The sequence below is a fragment of the Urtica dioica genome, chromosome 12, assembly GCF_054948205.1.
Source record: "Urtica dioica subsp. dioica isolate 48M chromosome 12, U.dioica_male_clone48M_v1_H2, whole genome shotgun sequence".
Classification (NCBI taxonomy): domain Eukaryota; kingdom Viridiplantae; phylum Streptophyta; class Magnoliopsida; order Rosales; family Urticaceae; genus Urtica; species Urtica dioica.
In genome coordinates this window covers 21008026-21030254 of record NC_142767.1, presented here as the reverse complement: position 1 = coordinate 21030254, position 22229 = coordinate 21008026, and the positions used below count along the sequence as shown (strand labels likewise).

Below are 22229 nucleotides of genomic sequence, written 5' to 3'. Positions count from 1 at the left end.
TTCAGGGCATCATTTTAGCGTGGTAAAGAGCCGTAGGACCAACAAGTTCCTTAGCTTTCAACCTAATCTTTAATTGAGATAGAGGGTAGTACACGTTTGAAATATTCGTACAGCATAAATAATAAGCACGCAAAAAAATAAATAAATAAAGAAAAGAAGAAGAAGAAAGATTCTGAGGTAACGCTGTGAGTGAAGGTGAAGCAAAATTAGATACTTTGCCAGATAGTATCCGTCAGATTATGGAGTACCATGAATATGAATAGGATCAACTAAGAGCAACTTTAATAATAAGCTAAAAGAAATTATTTGTAAATATTTTTAATTTGAAATAAGTAGCTTAATAATTGTTTTACTTATGGAGCAAATAGCTCTAATAAAACCAATGGATCACACACCCCATATGCCACTGATGTGATGTTTTCAGCAATTTTTATTTTTATTTTATTATATATATATATATATATATATATATATATATAACAATATAAATAAAAAAACATTTAGGTGAAGGGAAATAAATATCAAAGAGAAAAAAAAATAGAATTTAATAAAGAAAATATAAAACTAACATATAGTCAAAATAATGTATGTTATTGATATAGTATAATATAATATCAGTAATTATGATTATAAAATACATAAAAAAAATTATACAAAATATATTGATGAGAGAGGGAGAAAAAAAAATACAATAAAAAAAAAAAAAACAAAAAAGAAAGGCAAAGAAAAAAGGAAAAAAAAAACAAAACAGAAAGGCTAAGGCAAAAAAAAAAAAAAAAAAACAAAACAAACAACCCGGAAAGGTAAAAAAAAAAAAAAAACCGTCACGTGTCGCTAGGCAGCGACGTCACGTGACGGCCTGTGGATGAGAGTTGGGAGGAGAGTTTGTATTTATTATCTATGTTATAGATATGTGAGATATACTCAAGCAAAGTGAGAGATATTGACTTATCATTGAGAACTATTATTGCTTAAATGTGTCGTGGTTTGAGAAGTTTATGTGTCAAATGAAGTTTATGTGGTTTGAGATATTGACTTACCATTAAAGTTGCTTCATGGAGTTGCTTATTTTGTTGTTTTCATAGACTTGGACATAGTACATCAATTCTGGTTCGTTAACTAAGTAGTACGGTTGATCTATTGACAAGAGGATAATAAAAAAAGTTAAAAACCTTACTCCATATTTCCTAATAAATGATAGATTATCAATGCTATTTGGTATAAATTGTTTTTGAATTAGTATCGGGTGCATATTATAATTCTTAAATGAATGTTAAGTAAATAATCTTTGTGAGTAACGATTAAATAATTATTTATATTATTTTAGTAAATATTTTTATACAATATTTTATGAAAAAAACTATCACTTATAAATCTTATTAAATTAATATTTAAAATTTAAATTTATTTATAAATGATGATTTTTTTAATATATATTTAATTTAAAATATTATTAATCATGGGTCAAGTTAGTTTTAAAGGTTATTTTACTTTAAAATTCAATTTACTTTAAAACATTAACGATCGACTATGTTTTTAACCATTTTTTAACAAAACATAATGTAAGTGTTAAAATCTTATGATAATAAAAAAAAGGTTTGCTATAAATTATTACCAACTAACAATTCATTATCACTCTCTATTAATGACCAATAAATTATGTACACCCTAAAAAATATCACGACGACAAAAATTAAAGTAAGTCCTATCACGAGCGCTTAAATTGGAATAAAACATATTATATTCATGGACCAATTTCTTCACCAGTGAAACTTGTCATTGTATTATTTTATCCAGCTTTCCAAACTGGCATTGCAGTAAAGGGTAGTGTTAAATTGCTTGGCTGTAAATATAATGATTTAAAATAGATATGTAGCTAACGCAAAAAGTAAAGCAGAAATAAGATAAGGCAAAGCAATCAGAATTTACATTTGGCTTTTTTTTCTTCCATTCTCTAACATTTTTTAGGCCATTCAATTCCATTTTTTTAATCTTAACTTTTATGTCTTTCTTCAAAGCAAAGAAATTCTGAATTCCCTATGTTCAAGTTTCGATGTTATGTTATTCTTTAGTCTTCATTTGCGAATATGGATTAGCATTAATTTTTTTAAGGGAAAGCAAATATTAGGAAAGTGGAATTATTTATTTATGGATCTTTTAGCTATATAGTCATTTGACTTAAAGCGTTTTGTACAATAGCCAATTTTTGTAAATTTTCTGTAAATAACCACATCAACTTATTTAGAGCATTCAAAAAGACAAAAAAAAATCTAAAATAGGTGAAAATATTTTTAGATTTTTCTTTTTCTTTTAGAGTGTCGTAAATAAGTTGAGGTGACTATTTACAAAAAATTGGTCATCTAGCAATCTTTAAACTTTCGGTGGCTTATTTGACTAATTTTTATTTATTTATTTATCTTATGTCAGCTGACCTCCATAGTTGTATCTATATCACTTAGCTCGGTCTTGTATCATTAATGAAGCTTGTACTGTTTCATTCATTCTAATGAGAAAATCCGATTACTCAATTCTCCTTTATTGTTTTTGTCCTCCGATCGATCATACTATACTATGACACTGGAGCTAATCCCACATTTTTTTCTCTCTAGATTTGAGTTTTTCCTTATGAGATTGTGACTTTCAGATATCGTACTTTGATTTCATGGATTCAAACAGGGATTCTCGGACCAAACACTTGAAGAGTATTGGTATGATCGTAGCATATCTTCTTTAATAGTCCGGTCCAGTCTAAAACCAGTCAAAAAACTAAATCAACAGGTCTAAACGGTTTTAAAAAAATTAAACCGGATGGAACAAAATACGAGAAAAATCGGATCAGATCAAACCAACTAAAATGGACCATTCCATTTTAAATCATTTCAGATTGTTTGAATTTGCATTGTTTTTACCAAAGGATTTTCCATTCAATACATATCCTTAAAGGAAAACGTTGAACCAAATTCTATCGACACACATAAAGACTCGGCATAGCTAGTCTTGGAGAAATAATCATAAAAACTAACAGCAATAATTTGAATGATCAAATTTGAAGTAAATTTTTATTTTTGAATGAACAAATAACAAAGAATTTTGTATATATGGTTTCCTACCGAAAATAAAATACAAAATTCTTATACACGCTCGAATAAATGTCAGGACAAAGTAATTACCGTCGTATGTTAAGAACTTTCCAAGGCGTCCAGCAAAATACTTCAGCAAAAATTCTTTAACATAGCCATTAGCCTTAAGCAGCTTAAAATTCTTTAACAAGGCATCGAATGAATCATATCTTCAACGACGTCGACAAGGGTGGTGAATGGTGGTGATCAGCACATCGGCGAAGAAGACTATGAGGCCTTAGGCGACAAGGAGCTTCGTGAAAGACCGAGGGAAGCAACATATATACGTATGATCGATCTTGAAACTCGGTGGATTACGAGACTGCGTAGCAACAAGACTCAATGTAGCCTCGATCATTTCCAAAAAACTGGCATGGTCGCTGAGTTATTAAACTCAATTACGACGGAAGTAATTGACCTCGGTGACATTTGTGAAAGACCGAGTCAAATCGATATTGCGACGAAAAAAAACAGAGAAAAGTAACCTAGCGTCCATGACAAGGCTATTTACTTCTTCGGTGTTGGAAAAAGCTAACAGAGACCGATGAATTTCAAGTTTCCAATAGAACAGTGTGGATGAGAAGTGTATTCTCACTAGAGTTTCCTATATGAAGCCAAATATATTGATGAAATAAATTGAACAATCAATACTGAAAACTTATATATTCTCTGTATTTTCTTTATATTCAAGCTATCTGCCTATATAGGCAGAAAACATAATCATAATTTTTTTTATTACAGAAAGTCATAGTCAAGAGTATGTATTTATGAAAGGGTGTCAAATTAAGAGAACACTAAAATAACATATATATATGTGTGTTTGGTAATCAACTCAAAAAGTGTTTTTGAGTTAAAAAAAAAATAGGAAACAAAAAGTGAAAATTGTGTTTGGTAAAATTTTTGGAAATTTTTTTTTAAAATTTTTGAAGTTGTTTGTAAAAGAGTAAAGAAAATTGAAAACAAATAAAATGTGTTTTTGGAAGAAAAAAATTTATTCTCTTCTCTCCTCCTTCTCCTCATCTTCTCTTTACATTTTTTAAAAAACAAAAATGAAAACTGTACCAAACACTTTTTTCAGTTTTTTCAATTTCTCAAAAACAAAAATGAAAACTGTACCAAACAGCTTGAAAACAACTGCAAAATAATTTTTCAGTACAACTACAAAAATTAGAAAATAGAAAACAAAAACTTTTTGAGTTAACTACCAAACAATATATATTTCTATTTTTTTGGTTGACCAACGTTATATATTTCAAATGGGAATTTGCCTTACTATACTATAGTGTGTTATTAAAACTTAATTATTATAAGAATATGGTGTCTAAAACTGATATCGCAAAATCCCCTTAAAAAAATATTATATCGCAAAAATAGTTGTTTTTAAATTATAGATGATAGTTTTTCTTAATTTTTATAATTTTTTTTATAAAAATTATTTACTTTTTTGAGCTCTATTTTACTTCGTTTGTGTTATATAACAATTCTCAATAACTGTTTAGAGTTTGATTTTTTTTTTCTTTTAAAATAATTTAAAATATTCAAAATTATAATACTCTCCTCAACTTTTACTTGTACCTATATATTTGAGTAGAAAGTTATTTTTTTTCTTCATCAAATGAGTAGAAAGTTAAATGAATTCATTAGAGCCCCACTATAATATTTCCGCTAGATCTTGGCGATTCTCAGCCTTGAGTTCCGATGTGTCCCCACTTAGAAAGGCAAGCAAAGAAGGAAATAGGGAGTATCTATTTTATATTGGTCGATGTAATGTAAGTGCGAGAGGAAACGAACACAAGTTGGTTATCACTTGTCAACTCATTTGTTTTGTATTGTGTAACTTTAATTTGCTTTGGAATTTGGATATATAGATATACATAATTACATATATACAGTAGCCATACTACAAGTCTCTCTCTCACGTATGCATGCAGAGAAACTTATACGGAGAAATCACGGACGTACACCTCAATAATGCTTATATTTGTCTTCAAGTCATAAAAAATCGCTTCGTCCAAAAAAATGACAAACATGTAAAAACATCTATACGTGAGAGAGAGACTCGTGAACTAACATAGCTAGGAATGGTATGGACGATCACTGCTTTACATCTTTTATTAACTTATTTTCTTGTTGAATATAAATTGCACTATTTCCAGTCAGGCATTTCCTAACATATATATATATATCTTTTTCTTATTCTTGTAGTTACTTACAACTAAAACTTATAGATAACAAATAGTCATTCCATATTTATGATGGTTTTGATCTAATCTACTATTTTGGAGTAAAATAGTCATCTTTAAATTATTGATTGTTTAAATTTTGATCCTTTTACCATTTTTTTTAATTTGTTATATAAACAACTTAAAACATATCCACAAACTTAAGTAACGTGTTAATTTATAAAAGATATGAGACATTAAAACAATAAAAAAAATATTATTTTAATTTATAAATAAATATATTTTCAAATATTTAGGTATTGAATTCCATTGATTTTTTATTTATTAAAAAGTCTAAAATAATATAAAATAAATAGTTTGTGAACCACTGGACTAACCACGTGTATTAACATATGGTTAATAGTTAATACAGATCAGATCTTCGATTTTCTTAACATATTTTAATCACCATGATAGCAAAATTATAGTTAGATATAAAACAACGATAGAAAATTAATATATTATAGTACAGACGTCTAGCCTAGCCAAAAAAAAAAAAACACATCATTAACTACGAATTCACGTCTCAATAACGTTAATAGCTGTAAGATTATCTCATCAACAACGAGAGCAACAATAGTAGTGATATCATAATAAACATTGCACTCTCTCTCTCTCTCTCTCAATACTATTTGATCACCATATCAATATCATCCTCATTTCCTCTCTCTCTCTCTCTCTCCATAATGGAACTCCAACCCGAAATCACGTCACCACCACCACCACCTCAACTGAAAACCTACGAACTAACCGCCGCCGGAATCTCGTACACAAAATCCACGGCGGCGGCGTCCCTTTTCTTCAAAGGGAGCACCGGGACGACATCGCGGCGCCACATCCTCCGCGACGTCAGCTTCACGGCGCACCCGTCGGAGATCCTGGCGATAGTGGGGCCGAGCGGGGCCGGAAAGTCGACCCTGATCGACATCTTGGCGGCGCGCACGGCCCCCTCGGGCGGGTCCCTCCTGCTGAACTCCGCCCCGCTGGCCCCGTCCTCGTTCCGAAAGCTGTCGGCCCACGTCCCCCAGCACGACGCCGGCCTCCTCCTGCCGCTCCTCACGGTGGCCGAGACCTTCTCCTTCGCCGCCCGCCTGCTCCTCCCCGCCTCCGCCGCCGCCGACGACGTCATCTCCTCCATCCTCTCCGACCTCCGCCTCTCCCACCTCTCCCACGTCCTCCTCGGCTCCCCGCGCGGCCTCTCCGGCGGCGAGCTCCGGCGAGTCTCCATCGGGCTGGGGCTCCTCCACGACCCGGCGGTGCTCCTCCTGGACGAGCCCACCTCCGGCCTCGACTCCCACTCGGCCTTCAACGTCGTCCACGTCCTCCGCTCCCTCTGCCTCTCCCGCCGCCGCACCCTCGTCCTCTCCATCCACCAGCCCAGCTTCAAAATCCTCTCCCGCATCGACAAGATCCTCCTCCTCCACGCCGGCTCCGTCCTCCACCACGGAACCCTCGCCTCCCTCCAGTCCTTCCTCCTCCGCCGCGGCTTCACCGTCCCTCCCCAGCTCAACGCCCTCGAGTACGCCATGGAAGTCCTCTCCCACATAACTACTATTCACCACGAAAACGATGCCCACGTCCTCGTCCCGGCCGACGAACCTCCTCCCGATCCTCCAACCCGAGACGACGCGGTCTTCTACCGGAGCTCGAGGCTCCACGAGGTCACCGTCCTCTACAGCCGGCTGTGGAGGGTCATATACCGGACCAGGCAGCTTCTTCTGACCAACACTCTCGAAGCCCTTGTCGTCGGGTTGGTCCTCGGGACGATCTACATCGACATCGGGTTCGGCAAAGAAGGGATAGAGAAGAGGTTCGGTCTCTTCGCGTTCACTCTCACGTTCCTTCTCTCGTCCACCACCGAAGCCCTGCCGATCTTCATCAACGAGAGGCCGGTCATCCTCCGGGAGACTTCCGGCGGGGTCTACCGCCTCTCGTCCTACCTCGTCGCCAACACGCTCGTCTTCTTGCCCTACCTCCTCGCCATCGCGCTGGTCTACTCCGTCTCGCTCTACTTCCTCGTCGGGCTCTGCGCCACGTGGCAGGCCTTCGCGTACTTCGTGCTGGTGATCTGGATCGTGGTTCTGATGGCGAACTCGTTCGTGCTGTTCCTGAGCTCTCTGGCGCCGAACTTCATCACCGGGACGTCGCTGGTGACGGTGCTCCTCGGCGCGTTCTTCCTCTTCTCCGGCTACTTCATATCCCAGGACGGGATGCCAAAGTACTGGCTGTTCATGCACTTCATGTCCATGTACAAGTACGCGCTCGACGCGCTTCTCATCAACGAGTACGGCTGTCTCGTGTCCACGTGTTTGATATGGTACGAAGAGAATAAGGAGTGCATGGTTACGGGGAGAGATGTGATGGACAAGAGAGGGCTTCACGAGACTCAGAGGTGGACCAATATCTACGTCCTCATTGGCTTCTTCGTTTTGTATCGCGTTCTTTGTTTGCTTGTTTTGATCAGACGAGTTTCAAGGTCAAAAAAGTGAATCACAAGTCAATTACTACTCTCTCAGGTCATTTTTTTTCCCTCTTTCTAAATTATATTATTATGTGGCTGTAAGTGTGTGCATGTTTAGATAATGAATAATATGATATAATATATATGACGTAGACCAGTCACAAAACTGTAGTATGTCTTCTTTTTGATACGGTGTTTTTTTTTCCCCTTTAATTGTCATCTCCCTCAAATATGTATTTTTTTAAAAAAATCGTTTTATTTTTGTTTGATTAGCGCAATAGATAATATCCGCTTTGTTTTCTTGTGCTCACTCTCATTGATCCAATTCCTTTTGTTTCAAGAGATAAATACAAATTACAATTTTGTGGTCACGGGTGGGACGATAGCTCCTAAAGAGCAATGGTTTCAGAGAGAGAGAGAGAGAGAGTTACGAGAAACAGAATCTAAAATAATATGGACTTCATTCACATGAACTTTCACTTGTCCCCTTCGGAATACTATATTATATGTGTAAACTATGTATATATAGACACAAAATAAACATTTTTGTTTGCTTTCTCTTCTCTTTTGTGATCACGGGTTTCTCTACATATGTTCCTTTCCCGTGAACCATTATTTCTTTTGACTTTAGCCTTTCCAAACCTGCCTTGTCGATTTAGAATTGACGTACAAGTATTTTTTCTTTTCCCATTTTAATGATACTAGTTCGTATGAAAAAATTACAACAGATCTAAGCCACTGAATTTTACGTTCAATTAAAAAGTGTCACATAATTTTCATTGTATGCCAAATACAGTTTACTACTTAACTTCAAATTGTAACCATATAGGACTTCAATTAATCATAGTTAAAATATAAAACAAACTATAAACTAAAGAACCTAACAAATGTTTTTAATACCCAACCATGCTGATAGATAAAATAATAGAGCTTGAAATTATGTGAAAAAAATATTCTATTAAGAAATTAATATAAAAATATTACTTGGAAATTGAAGTTTAGAACGTAGTAGTTAAAAGCAACCAGTGATTATGAGGCGGCGTTAGGGAAATAAATGAGTCATTGAGGGCGAGGCTAAAAAAATAAAAATTAACTACACAAGAATAATAAACAATAAATATATATGAATTGGAATGAAAAACAAGGGGATAAATAGTACTGATTTCTATATTTTGCTCTACAGCTTCGGTATCCTCAGGCCACTTCTGACTTGCAGCAAGAGAGCTTACAGATTCCCTTGGCTTTGCATAAATTCTTACCACCTAGAAATATAGAGCAAAAGTGTGAAGATTCAAGTACGATGTTACACAATAGATACCATTATGGCTTGAAGAAAAAAATAATAGTAATCACTTGCACTAGTTCTGAAATTATATGCTTTCGTAATGAGCCAGTTCATCAGCAGACTACGCAAAAAGAGAGAGATTATATTTAACCACGATCTCTGCCAGAGTTTCTGGCAGTGTCCATTAATCACCATTATAATATATATATATATATATATGTGTGTATATATAATATTGTCAAACAACTCTTTTTAGATTGTTACCTAAAAAGTAACAAAGCAAAGCACGAAGACATGGCCAATGCATGCACAAGCTTCCTATTTGGTTTCTAGTTTCTACATAGAAAAACCAAAGGTAAAAAAAATAAAAAAAATAAAGATTTCCCCGTTCCTAATGAATGTTCTAAAGCAGACTCGAGTTAAGCAGCTTGGTCAAAATTTTAAATTTAGTATTAAGAATACAAGTTCTTAGAATTGATATACCAAGAGCCTAAAAAGCATACAAGTTCTTCATTTTTAGAGCCAACCAAAACGGCTAGAGGAGATTACCTTCCAGGTCATTGAGGGCGAGAATTACAAGGATATCGCTGCTCGAGTGAGGAATGAGTCCGGGTAAAAGAAACAAACCATGGTAAAAAAAATATTGAAAAAATAAATAAATGAACTTCTAAGATTTTTTTTAAAAACCAACGGTTAAAAACATGGGCCGGCTAAAGAACTAGTCAAACTGGCTCTGGGGAATGTGGGGCCAGGACCGGGGGTTCAGGGCGGAGATAGAGACGCTGGGATCCATCACGCACCGCAACATCACGAACCCGCTGGTGTACGACTACATGAAGCACGGCAGCCTGGGTTTTGACTTCTCAATAGTCTCTGAGATGTTCGGAGAGAGGTGTGTTTTGAGAAAGAAATGCCCGAGTTTCAGCGTGTCGAGCTCGTCCACGCCGACCGTGATTGCCTCGTCTCCTGGCTGCACTCTCGACACTCTTGCCCTTCATGCCGCCACGTCGTCGTTGTACAGTAGACATTGGCTCTTCAATTCTTTCTTTCTTTCTTTTTTTCTTTTTTTTTCTTGTTCCCACATGTATGTACAGGGTGTAGTCTAAACCATTACAAAACATGTTGACAAAATAATGTGCATCAACGGTTAGTTGTTGCACAACCATCCCTTTGTGAGATATCATGAATCAATTTTATTAAATTTAGCGTGAAAATAAACAAAACTAGAGAAGAGAAAGGGGAAACATAATTTCTAACTTTGCTTGATCGAGAAGAAAAAAAATATCAGGAATTCGACTAACAATAATAAGTTATATATGTTTTCAACAAAACTGCATACTTAATTATGACGTTAAGTACTCATTTTAAAAGTATTCATTGATGGATAAAATAATGAAATGAAAGGATTATTCCAAAAGTATGATTAATTAAAAGGTTTTTTTTTTCTCATTGCCTATTAAGGAGAGTTTATTCTTTCCACACTATTAAAAACAATTTTCATGACATATTCGTCATTAAATGCAATTTTTTCATGACATGTATTCTCATAAAAGTAGAATTTAGTCTTTTTAATGAAGTTTTTAGAAAAAAAGGGAAAAAAAAAATCATTCTAGCTAGTCAATACGTTTGGAATAGGAAAAAACAAGTGACAATAGCTAGTTTTTTTCTTAAAAGAAAAATTAAAAAAACTATCACCCAGAAAGAAAAAACAGAAAATTTAAAAAGTTCCAAGTGTACTGAGAGATCATCGTAACTAAGTATTACCGATTTATTTTACCACGTCAATACAAAGGACCTTTAAAAGTCGCACACTTTATTACTGTAAACACAAATCAAAACAATGCAAACTGAAGAAAGCGAACTCCAATGCAATGCATACACAATGCTTGGAATAGACATATTTGTAATCCAAAAACCAGATAGGAGCCAAATTCTCAACCTTCAACGGTTTCCCATCCAAGTCTCAGTCAACTTAGTCAACGCCGCCTTAGCCGATCCGGCGGCACAACCCCGCACCGCCTTAACCCTCTCCCTCACCTCCATCGCCTTCTCCGAGTCCATTAGCTCCCCGACTCGCTTCTCCAACTCGGCTGAACTCACCAAACCGGTAGCTGTATCATACGTCACTCGGCCGATAGCCACGCCCATCTCTCCAACCATGGCCGCCGCGTTGACCTTCTGCTCGGCGTAGAGCGGCCACGCCAGCATCGGCACCCCCGCCGACACCGCCTCCAGCACCGAATTCCATCCACAGTGAGTCACGAACCCGCCCACGGCCCGGTGGCCCAGAATGCGGGCCTGCGGGGCCCACCGCTCGACCACCCGACCCCTCTCCCTCGTCCTCTCCACAAACCCCTTGGGTAGGGCGGCGAGCGCGCTGCTGCTTGGATCCCCCGGTGGGTCCCGCACCACCCAGAGGAAACACCACCTGCACCGCTCCAGAGCCGTAGCCGTCTCGCGCAGCTGAGAAGACGAAAACGCCCCCATGCTCCCGAAGCAGAGGAACACCACGCTCCCCTCGGCCTGACCATCGAGCCATTCCAAGCAGCTCTCGGCCACGGTCTCCTCTTTTTCCTGCCCCACCGAAATCACCGGCCCGACGGCGAAAACCGGCGGGGTTTCCTTCACGCACAGCCCGGCGGAGATGGCGTGCAGAGCCCTCTTCTCCAGAGCGTCGAACGTGTTGACCACGATCCCGCTGCACTTGGCGAGATTGGCCGACAAGCGGAGGAAACGGACATGGAGCTTGGAGGACCGGTCGTGGTGCACAGATGCCACGTCGGAGGCCCGGAGACAATCCGGAGGGAATCCCGGGGCGTCGAGGAACCGGTCCCCAATGTCCCGGAAGCTCTCGTCGGTCTCGCGGTGGAGTTTGGGGAGGTGGAGAAGGAAGGCCAAGGAGGCGGCCCCGCTGGTGAAGAAGAAGTAGGTCGGAACGCCGAGCTTCGACGAGACGTCCTCGAACGCTTCGTCGCAGAAGAAGTCGACAACGAAGGCCTTGAGGCTCGACGCTTCAGAGATCTCTACCAGGGCCTCCTTCACGGCCGGGTTGTTGACGCGGGCGAGCTCGAAGTAGAGCTCTGGGGGTACGATTCCCGTGGGGACTTCGTCGGCCGGAGGAGGGAGGCGGCGGAACAAGATAGCGGTACAGGCGGCGGTGACGCCGGAGATGTAATCGGCAATGGCGGTGGAGATGGGGTCGTCGGAGTTCGAGGGAGGAGAGACGATGAGGACGGTGATGGAGAAGGAGTTTGGGTGGTGAGTGAGAACCAGCTTGGCTAGCTCTACCATGGAGATTAGGTGTCCCATTCCCGGCAATGGGTATAGAACTATTGCGTCTTCCATGGTAGATTGGTAGCGTTTTGAGTTGGGGTGAGGTATATGCCTCTTTGTACGGTATATATATATATATATAATCATCATTAATGTTTTTATAGGTGGATCTGAGAAATATGTTAAAGTCCTCAGTAGGCACGTGCCACTCCTTAATCCTCAAACAACCCTTCTTTGCACTTTCAAAAAATTAATATGCAATTAAGGAAGCGAGAAATTCAAATGCCGTATACAAACGTCGGTAAGAGGCTAAGAGCAAAAAATCACAGTCACTACTGTAGCAAGAAATCTCTATCATTTTCTACAAAGTCCATAAAAAAAAAAAAAAAAAAAAAACAAAACAAAAAAACTCTACCTCGCAAAATTATTGGAAATAATATAACCATGATTAATAAATTACCTACTCTTGTCGTTTGGTCATGGAATTCGTGTAGCTTTTGCTTTCTTTTCTGTGTACATATGCTACAAAACAAAGATAGACAGCAACAATTGTTAGTGAGCAAAGAAAAGAGAGCATTCACTGGTAATCAAATCACAACAATGGAAGGCATAGTTCTGTACCCAACAGCAGCGATTGGGCACCTAATCTCCATGGTGGAGCTGGGAAAGCTCATCCTCAATTCCGAACCCTCACTCACCATCCACATCCTCATCACCAAACCGCCGTACGACGACGGCGACAGCGCCTCGGTCATCGCTGCCGCGGCCTCCCCGTCGATGGTGTTCCATCGCCTCCCTCCGGTCCCGCTCCCTCCATCCTTCGCCGCCGCCTCTCTCCACCACGAAGCCCTCACCTTCGAGGTCCTCCGCCACAACAAGCCTCTCGTCTCCGACGCCCTCTCCGCCATCATCTCCGGCGGCTGCGCCGTCAGAGCCTTCGTCATGGACTTCTTCTGCGGCAGCACGCTCACCGTCGCCGCCGACCTCGCCGTCCCTTCCTACTTCTTCTACACCTCCGGCGCCGCCTCCATGGCTTCTTTCCTCTACCTCCCGACTCTCCACCGGAGCACCGACAAGAGCTTCAAGGACTTTCCGGAACACGAACTCATTCACTTCCCCGGAGTACCGCCGATTCCTGCTCGGGATATGCCCAAGCCTTTGTCCGACCGAGACGACTTCGCTTACCAGTCATTTCTCGAATCCTCGACTTACCTGGTAAAATCCACCGGAGTGATTGTCAACACGTTTGAGGCCTTGGAGCCGAGAGCCCTGAGAGCCATATCGGACGGTCTCTGCGTTCCCGACGGCGTTCCGACGCCGAAGATGCACTGCATAGGACCGCTGATTCACGGAAAGACGAAGACGAAGGACAGGCACGAGTGTCTGACGTGGCTGGATTCGCAGCCGAGGCGGAGCGTGGTGTTCTTGTGCTTCGGGAGCTTAGGGCGGTTCTCAGCCAAACAGCTGAAAGAAATCGCGATCGGATTGGAAAAGAGCGGCGAGAGATTCCTGTGGGTGGTGAGGAATCCGCCGCCGGAGGAGAGCCGGAATCTTGCGGCGGCGGCGGCGGTGACGCCTCCGGATCTGGATCTGGAAGAGTTACTTCCCGAGGGTTTCTTGGAGAGGACGAAGGACAAGGGATTGGTGGTGAAGAAGTGGGCTCCACAGGCGGAGGTTCTGAGTCACGGCTCAATCGGCGGCTTCGTGAGTCACTGCGGATGGAACTCGGTGCTGGAGTCGGTCTCCGCCGGAGTTCCGATGGTGGCGTGGCCGCTGTACGCCGAGCAGAGGTTCAATCGAGTCGTGCTGGTGGAGGAGATCAAGATCTCTCTTCCGATGAACGAAGACCAGGACGGGTTTGTTGAAGCGAGCGAGGTCCAAAGGCGAGTCACTGAGTTGATGGCGAGTCCGGAGGACGGCGACTCGGTTCGTGGACGCGCGATGAAGATGAAAGATGAAGCCAGAGCTGCTTTGAGCGATGGCGGGTCGTCTAGGGTTGCGTTGGCTGAACTCACTGAGTCGTGGAAGACGACTCGCGCATAGTTACTCTGAGGTTAAAATTATGAATAAGAATTGGCTGGTGAAGACAAAATTTACGCTAAGAAGTAATTATTTGATCATTTTCCCAAAAATGAATTCTATTGTAAGAGTATCATTTGATCAGTGTTAATTTCTCGTCAAATTATGGGATTACTAAAACGACAAGAGGAAATTTTTAATTATTGATCCATTGGAGGTTAGTCATTTACATCAATTACACGGTTGGTTATGGTTAGGATTTGGGATTAAGTATCCAATCTTATGGTCAAAGATTCATCAACTTTCGAGAGAAAATATAGAATGTCGGGGCAGAAGAAATGAGTATGATTTTGACATGAGAACTACCATGCTGTACAATTATTAGATCATAAGTTTGGAATAACGTGTTCGAATCATTTTCATTTTTTTAAAAGTTGACTATTTCGAGCGTTTGGTAAAACATGTAACAAACATATTTGTGTACAAGTTAAAAACCGCTTTTGAATAATATAAGAGGGAGAGAGAGAGAGAGAGAGAGAGAGAGAGAGAGAGAGAGAGAGAGTTGAAAAGCAAGTGATTCGTTGTTTTAAAATAAAATTCGTTATTTTATTTTAATTCTTAAACTATCCTTGATCAATATAAAAAAATTCCACCAAAAAAAAAACATGAATTGTGAATTTAAAATTAATCACATTTTTTTTGTTCATAGACCACGTAAAAAGATTGAGCAAAGTCCTCAAGTATGTGATTTTGCTATTTTATCTTAAATTTAGTTTAGCAATAAAACTATTAAACCTGATATATATATATATATATATATATATATATATATAATAATAATAAAAAAATTAAAAAATCTCTTTCATGAATGAAATGCAAAATTATAAAAACTTAAGTTTTCAATTCATCTCCTCCAAACGTTGTCAAAATTTGAATCACGAGCAATAACGTACTTTTCTTCTTTCTCAAGTCTTTTAGTATCATGACATTTTTTTTTAACAAATGCTGAGATTACAAATTCAAGACAGGGAGATCATAGCGTCGGAATTCGATTTCCGATTTGGCATCACCTTTAGGGAAGCCCGCTAAACGTTGGATATCAAACTCAATAGGAGATTAAAGTCAGAGAGGCTTGAGATCAAAGTAGAAGAGTTGTTTAAAATTGGTCATCTCGAATTGACCAATTTTTCTCTTCTAATGGTACTAATGACCTAACAAGCCCGAAAATTGCAGTCATGGAATTGGCATCCAAAAAAGAATGTTGGCAGTCTTCATGTCCTTGTGCACGTGCAGTGCGAAGGATGGAAACTTGATCTCGTCGGAGTGAAAAGCATGATTGCATAGTAGTTCGTATTGTGTTTTTTTTTTTTTTTTTTTTTTATTAATAAGCTTCAAAATAGATTATTAAATAATTCATTTGGCAAAAAGGGTATTATTTGACATTTCAAATTTTTATTAAGAAAAAGTCAACATATGTTTTAAATTAAGAGATGTATTTTTTTAAGTAACATTGACTAATAAACATTAAACTAATAGATAAATTTAAAAAAAGGATACACCTTATTACCGTACACAAAAAAAAAAACAACAATAACAACATTTAAAAGCTGCAAAATGTTTGAAAATAGACATTTAGAACCCAACCACTAGATACGTCATAGGTCTGGATTCTCAACCTTCAACGGTTTCCCTTCCAAGTCTCAGTCAACTTAGTCAACGCCGCCTTAGCCGATCCGGCGGCGCAACCCCGCACCGCCTTAACCTTCTCCCTCACCTCCATCGCCTTCTCCGAGTCCATTAGCTCCCCGACTCGCTTCTCCAACTCGGCCGAACTCACCAAACCGGTAGCTGTATCATACGTGACTCGGCCGATAGCCACGCCCATCTCTCCGACCATGGCCGCCGCGTTGAGCTTCTGCTCGGCGTAGAGCGGCCACGCCAGCATCGGCACCCCTGCCGACACCGCCTCCAGCACCGAATTCCATCCGCAGTGAGTCACGAACCCGCCCACCGCCGGATGGGCCAGAACGCGGGCCTGCGGGGCCCACCTCTCCACCACCCGACCCCTCTCCCTCGTCCTCTCCACAAAACCCTTCGGAAGGGCGGCGAGCGCACTGCCGCTTGGATCCCCCGGCGGGTCCCGCACCACCCACAGGAATCCCCGCCCGCAACTCTCCAGAGCCGTAGCCGTCTCGCGCAGCTGAGAAGACGAAAACGCCCCCATGCTCCCGAAGCAGAGGAACACCACGCTCCCCTTGGCCTGACCATCGAGCCATTCCAAGCAGCTCTCGGCCACGGTCTCCTCTTTTTCCTGCCCCGCCGAAATCACCGGCCCGATGGCGAAAACCGGCGGGGTTTCCTTCGTGCACAGCCCGGCGGAGATGGCGTGCAGAGCCCTCTTCTCCAGGGCGTCGAACGTGTTGACGGCGATCCCGCTGCACTTGGTCATGTTGGCCGACATGCGGAGGAAACGGATGTGGAGCTTGGAGGTCCGGTCTTGGTGCACAGATGACACGTCGGAGGCCCGGAGACAATCCGGCGGGAATCCCGGGACGTCAAGGAACCGGTCCCCAATGTCCCGGAAGCTCTCATCGGTCTCGTGGTGGAGTTTGGGGACGTGGAGAAGGAAGGCCAAGGAGGCGGCCCCGCTGGTGAAGAAGAAGTAGGTCGGGACGCCGAGCTTCGACGAGACGTCCTCGAACGCTGCGTCGCAGAAGAAGTCGACAACGAAGGCCTTGAGGCTCGACGCTGCAGAGATCTCTACCAGAGCTTCCTTCACGGCCGGGTTGTTGATGCGGGCGAGCTCGAAGAAGAGCTCTGGGGGTACGATTCCCGTGGGGACTTCGTCGGCCGGAGGAGGGAGGCAGCGGAACGAGATAGCGGGGCTGGCGGCGGTGACGCCGGAGATGTAATCGGCAATTTTTTGGGACATGTGGTCCTCGGAGTTCGGGGGAGGTGAGAGGATGAGAACGGTGATGGAGAAGGAGTTTGGGTGGTGAGTGAGAACCAGCTTGGCTAGCTCCACCATGGAAACAAGGTGTCCCATTCCCGGCGATGGGTACAGAACTATTGCGTCTTCCATGGTAGCGTTATGAGTTGGGAAGAGATGTGTGTGTGTGATTGTCACATATATACATAATAATATCATTACTAATGCTAAGTATGGCATATGCACATCCACCATTCAAGCCTTCTTTCCCTTTCCAAATGCCCGTACATCCGTCGGTAAGTAGCACCAACTTACTAAATTTGACAAAAATAACAAAATAAATACTGTAGTTAAATAGCATATGGAAAATATATTGTTTGTATGTCTAAGATTTTTGCAGTGATTATAAATGGTTAATAGGTGTTTACATATCAAGATTAGGGCTCCACAACTTGGTGGAAAATATAAGTTCTTCTGCCACCAAATTCAAGAGTGACAGTTATATGTAGGAATTGTGAGTATGATAAAATTAAAATTTTGAAAGTTAAATTAGAGATGAAGGATTATTCTAAATTATTTCTTTAAATTTGAAGAAACAAAAATGGTCATTAGTGTCAACCAGGGAAACCAATGCCCTTTTTTTTTCGTCAAGATTTTGAAGGTAACGTTGCCCACATTAGGCTAAGAGAACCCTTTAATTTTCCAATGTTTTTAATGACTATCTGGCTATAGACTATAGTTGTGGAGTTTAAGCGAATATTTAGAATAATTTTTAGATATATATATATATATATATATATATAGATATATATACATATATATATATATATGTATATATTTGAAATAAATCTATTCACATATTGACTATCTAGCTATAGTTATGGAGTTTATCATCAAACAATTGAAAGTAGTCAATCATCTAGAATCATTTTACCACAACCAGATTTAGAGATTTCAAACAATTTCCTTTTATATTATTATCATTATTATTAAAAAAAAAGATCGCGATAACTTTGACCCAAAGCGGTCGTTTAGAATTAATTGAAAACTCGGAGCTTAATACAGTATAACATTGTAACACTATCACAGTTTAGTTTTCTTTATGTTGAATGGTAATCAAGTGTTATCATGCCTTCCACGATCGGGTAAGCTCAGCCAAAGCAACCCTAGACGACCCACCATTGCTCAAAGCAGCTTTTGCTTCGTGTTTCAACCTCATCGCACGCTCGCGCACCGAGTCGCCGTCCTCCGGACTCGCCATCAACTCTGTGACTCGCCTCCGGACCTCGCTCGCTTCAACAAACCCGTCCGGGCCTTCGTTCATCGGAAGAGCGATCTTGATCTCCTCAACCAGAACGACTCGATTGAGCCTCTGCTCCGCGTACAGCGGCCACGCCACCATCGGAACTCCGGCGGAGACCGACTCCAGCACCGAGTTCCATCCGCAGTGACTCACGAAGCCGCCGATTGAGCCGTGGCTCAAAACCTCCACTTGTGGGGCCCACTGCTTCACCACCAAGCCCTTGTCCCTAGTCCTCTCCATGAAACCCTCCGAAAGCAACTCTTCCAGGTTCGGATCCGAAGGCATCTCCGCCGCCGCCAGATTCCGGCTCTTCTCCGGAGTCGGATTCCTCACCACCCACAGGAATCTCTCGCCGCTCCTCTCCAATCCGATCGCGATTTCTTTCAGCTGTTTGGCCGAGAACAGCCCCAAGCTCCCGAAGCACAAGAACACCACGCTCCGCCTCGGCTGCGAATCCAGCCACGTCAGACACTCGTGCTTCGAGTCTCCGGAGCCATGAATCAGCGGGCCTATGCAGTGCACCTTCGGCGTCGGACCATCGGGAACGCAGAGACCATCCGATACGGCCTTGATAGCTCTGGGCTCGAGAGCTTCGAACGTGTTGACGATGATCCCAGTCGCCCTCGGGAAAAACTTCGCACTGCAATCCAGAAAGTATTTGTATGACGCCGCTTTCCGGTCCATCACCGACCGTGGCATGTCGGTGGCGGGAATCAGCGGCACTCCGGGCAAGTGAACGATGCAATCATGTCCGAGATCTTTGAAGCTCTTCGAGAAGTTGCGATGGAGGGTCGGGATGTAGAGGAAGGAAGAGAGTGCGGAGGCGCCGGGAGTGAAAAAGAAGTAGGGAGGGACGCCGAGGTCGGCAGCGATCGTGAGCGTACTGCTGCAGAAGAAATCCATGACGAAAGCATGGACGGCACGGCTGCCGGAGATGATCCCGGAGAGGGCGTCGGCGACGAGGGTTTCGCTGAGCCGGTGGAGCTCGAAGATTAGGGTTTCGTGGTTGGGATAGGAAGGTTGAGAGAGGGAGACCGGAGGGAGGCGGTGGAACGTGATGAAGGGGACTCCGGCGGCGACGGAGGCGATGTTAGGGGCGGCAGAGTCGCCGGAGTTGAACGGAAGGTCGGCCATGAGAATGTGAATGGAGAGTGAGGGTTTGGAAGAGAGGATTAGTTTTGCAAGCTCAACCATGGAGATCACATGCCCAATGGCTGGTATGGTATAAAGAACTATTGCTTCCATGCTCAACCTTTGACTAATGAAATGTTTGTGAGATATAATGTGTGACTCTTCTATCTCTTATAGCAATTCTACACCTAGAATATCACTTCTATTAGTATTGTAAAAAAAAAAAAAAAACATGGTGTGTAGGTGGACACGTGAATCCTTTACTAACAAGCAGTCAATAGTCAATTCTTCTAATCTGGATTTGTACTTTTCTAGGCGGGTCACGGTTAACCTGGTTAACCAGACCACATTGGACGGTCAGCCGTTGGGTTTATAAAAAAAAATTATAAAACAAGTACTACAGTTAACCAATGGCCACAAATTATTGTTTTCCTTCACCAACGAAAAAAAAAAAAAAAAAAAAAAAAAGTTAATTTTAACCGTACAAAATAAAAACTAGCCGACCTTAAGTTTCTTGTATGGTTTCGTTTCGTTTCCACTAGAGGATTGGGACCACTACAGGTCGTTCCGCCATCAAAGAACGATTACCAAAAAAGAAATATAAATAAACATAAGAACTTGATCTCCCTTTTTAGTTTATGGCCATGTGAGCTCATATTGTCTTTGGGGTATCAACAGAGTATAATTATTTGTTTATTAGACTCGCCAGACAGAAGTATTCCATGAACCTCACCGCGATATTGTTCCTCGGAAGAATAAAAGTGAAGAAAGGAGTGGCGACTCAGCATCAATCTTGGACATATTTAAATATAACAGAGAAAAGATGTATATTTCCATTTCAGCATATGATCAGAAGTTGTTATAACCGATAGTCAGCCAAAGAAAGGGGCGTACAAACAGATCTAACCGGCAGATTGGAGACAATAAATTGTGTCGCAGAAGCGATACGACGGATTACCTCTATGCAATGCTTCTGACGTATTGGTCAAGAGACGTATCGAATAGCTCACACCTACACAGAAATCAAACAAAACCATATGAGCATTTCAACTTGTTATGATCGAATCCTAAAGAACAGAAGAATTCCCAACTAAAATGCAGCCAATAACTCAATGACTCTGCTTATAACCGGTGTCGATATTACACTTTAAAGTTAAAACCCGCTAATTCTGAGCTGGTTTCCATTTTCGCAAGGTAAACCAGACATAGAGTAGCCGCGTATAACTTTCGAAACTCCAACAGAACAAGTTAAGCCCAAACCGAAGTCACTAGATCACTGTTATATAATTTGTTAGTGTCAAACTATGATAAGGACAGAGAGTTTACTTGATCGCAGATCCAGGCGTATAGAGAGGATTCTTGACAACATATTCCACATACAAGTTGTAAATGTACTTCAAGGAATCTCTTAAATCACCGGTCCTCGGATGAGTAACCAAGATAATCTGCACATGATGAAATTGTGCTAATATCATATAACGATACGCATTATTATCATAAAGACTGATTAAGACACCCATTTCTGTGTAGAAATCACTTCAAGAGCCTTTAACAATCCTTTATAGTCAATGCAAGGATCTATAAGCAAGTTATTTTTTTAAGTAAATTAAACGCACAGGAAAATTCACATGTACAAGTTCATAGCTTGTACATAATTCATACGCATTATCACAGCTTGTAAAATTTCATAGCTTAACGAATCGAAGATTGCATCTTTAAGGCCACTTTAAATCCTCAATTTCCAAACAGAGAAAGGGGATTCAGAAAGAAACAAACAAAAAATAATAATTTCAAACGTATTGTTACTGACAGAAAAAAAAAATAGAGATCAATCAAACCTTGATTCCAGAAGGAGTTTCCATGAAACTGAGCTTGTAGGTATTCGTACGGAAGCTGTGAAAAGAGCAACCTTGACCGGGCAATTGAGGCACTCCGAGATTTCCTTTATCAGCACTGAAACCAGACAATTAGAAAGAGAAGCGAAACCAGAAAGTGATCTGAGCGAAGAAGAAGAGAAAAGGTACTTCGTGGGGTCCATCTTGGCGGTCAAGGACTTGAGAGAGAAGAGAAGACCGAACATGAGCTTGTGATCTTGCTGCTGATTTAGGGTTCGCAGTGGGCGATTCCACTCCCTGTAAAGCAGGCAAACGCCGTTGCGGTTGAACACGTACATCATGTGCGCGTTGTTCCCACTCGCCGTCGGCAACGGCGGCGACGGGCTGATCTCCGATCCCCCGAAGAATTGCATTTTTTTTTCAGAGATCTCTGTTTTATGTGATGCCTTGTAGTGGATTTGTCTCTTTTTATACGGCCATAAAAAACTTGTGACTTATACTCGTTTCTTATAGACGACTTGTCGTTTGGTATTATTCTTAATTTCTTATTGGGTTTCGAAAAGACTTGCTCTAATTTTTTTTATTATTATTATTATTACGATTGCGCCATTTTTTTATTTATTTTAGCGGTATGTTTAATGCAGCATTCTAT

General features: G+C 41.2%; 3 protein-coding genes and 3 pseudogenes across 4 annotated transcripts; 2 read left to right on the top strand and 4 right to left on the bottom strand.

The window, feature by feature from the left end:
• The first annotated feature begins 5906 nt into the window (after positions 1-5906).
• On the top strand, positions 5907-9216 carry ABCG8 (ABC-2 type transporter family protein). Its single transcript, XM_089603080.1, has 2 exons — positions 5907-7857; positions 8986-9216. The coding sequence occupies exon 1, from the start codon at positions 6028-6030 to the stop codon at positions 7828-7830; it is 1803 nt and encodes a 600-aa protein (XP_089459206.1). The 5' UTR covers positions 5907-6027; the 3' UTR covers positions 7831-7857; positions 8986-9216.
• A 1667-nt stretch (positions 9217-10883) lies between these two features.
• On the bottom strand, positions 10884-13246 carry LOC149380236 (anthocyanidin 5,3-O-glucosyltransferase pseudogene; annotated as a pseudogene). Its single transcript, XR_016294158.1, has 3 exons — positions 12982-13246; positions 12821-12882; positions 10884-12599 (listed from the first exon to the last, which is right to left on the bottom strand). The product of XR_016294158.1 is annotated as an anthocyanidin 5,3-O-glucosyltransferase pseudogene (transcript).
• On the top strand, positions 12833-14590 carry LOC149380235 (UDP-glycosyltransferase 88A1-like). Its single transcript, XM_089603081.1, has one exon. It carries the CDS (start codon positions 12880-12882, stop codon positions 14401-14403), a length of 1524 nt encoding a protein of 507 aa, XP_089459207.1. The 5' UTR covers positions 12833-12879; the 3' UTR covers positions 14404-14590.
• Positions 14591-15935: 1345 nt separating this feature from the next.
• LOC149380234 (anthocyanidin 5,3-O-glucosyltransferase pseudogene) lies at positions 15936-17777 on the bottom strand (annotated as a pseudogene).
• A 541-nt stretch (positions 17778-18318) lies between these two features.
• LOC149380233 (UDP-glycosyltransferase 88A1 pseudogene) lies at positions 18319-20220 on the bottom strand (annotated as a pseudogene).
• Positions 20221-20552: 332 nt separating this feature from the next.
• On the bottom strand, positions 20553-22051 carry LOC149380232 (SNARE-like superfamily protein). Its single transcript, XM_089602935.1, has 4 exons — positions 21767-22051; positions 21581-21695; positions 21069-21187; positions 20553-20754 (listed from the first exon to the last, which is right to left on the bottom strand). Exons 1-4 carry the CDS (start codon positions 21988-21990, stop codon positions 20703-20705), a joined length of 510 nt encoding a protein of 169 aa, XP_089459061.1. The 5' UTR covers positions 21991-22051; the 3' UTR covers positions 20553-20702.
• Positions 22052-22229: the final 178 nt, after the last annotated feature.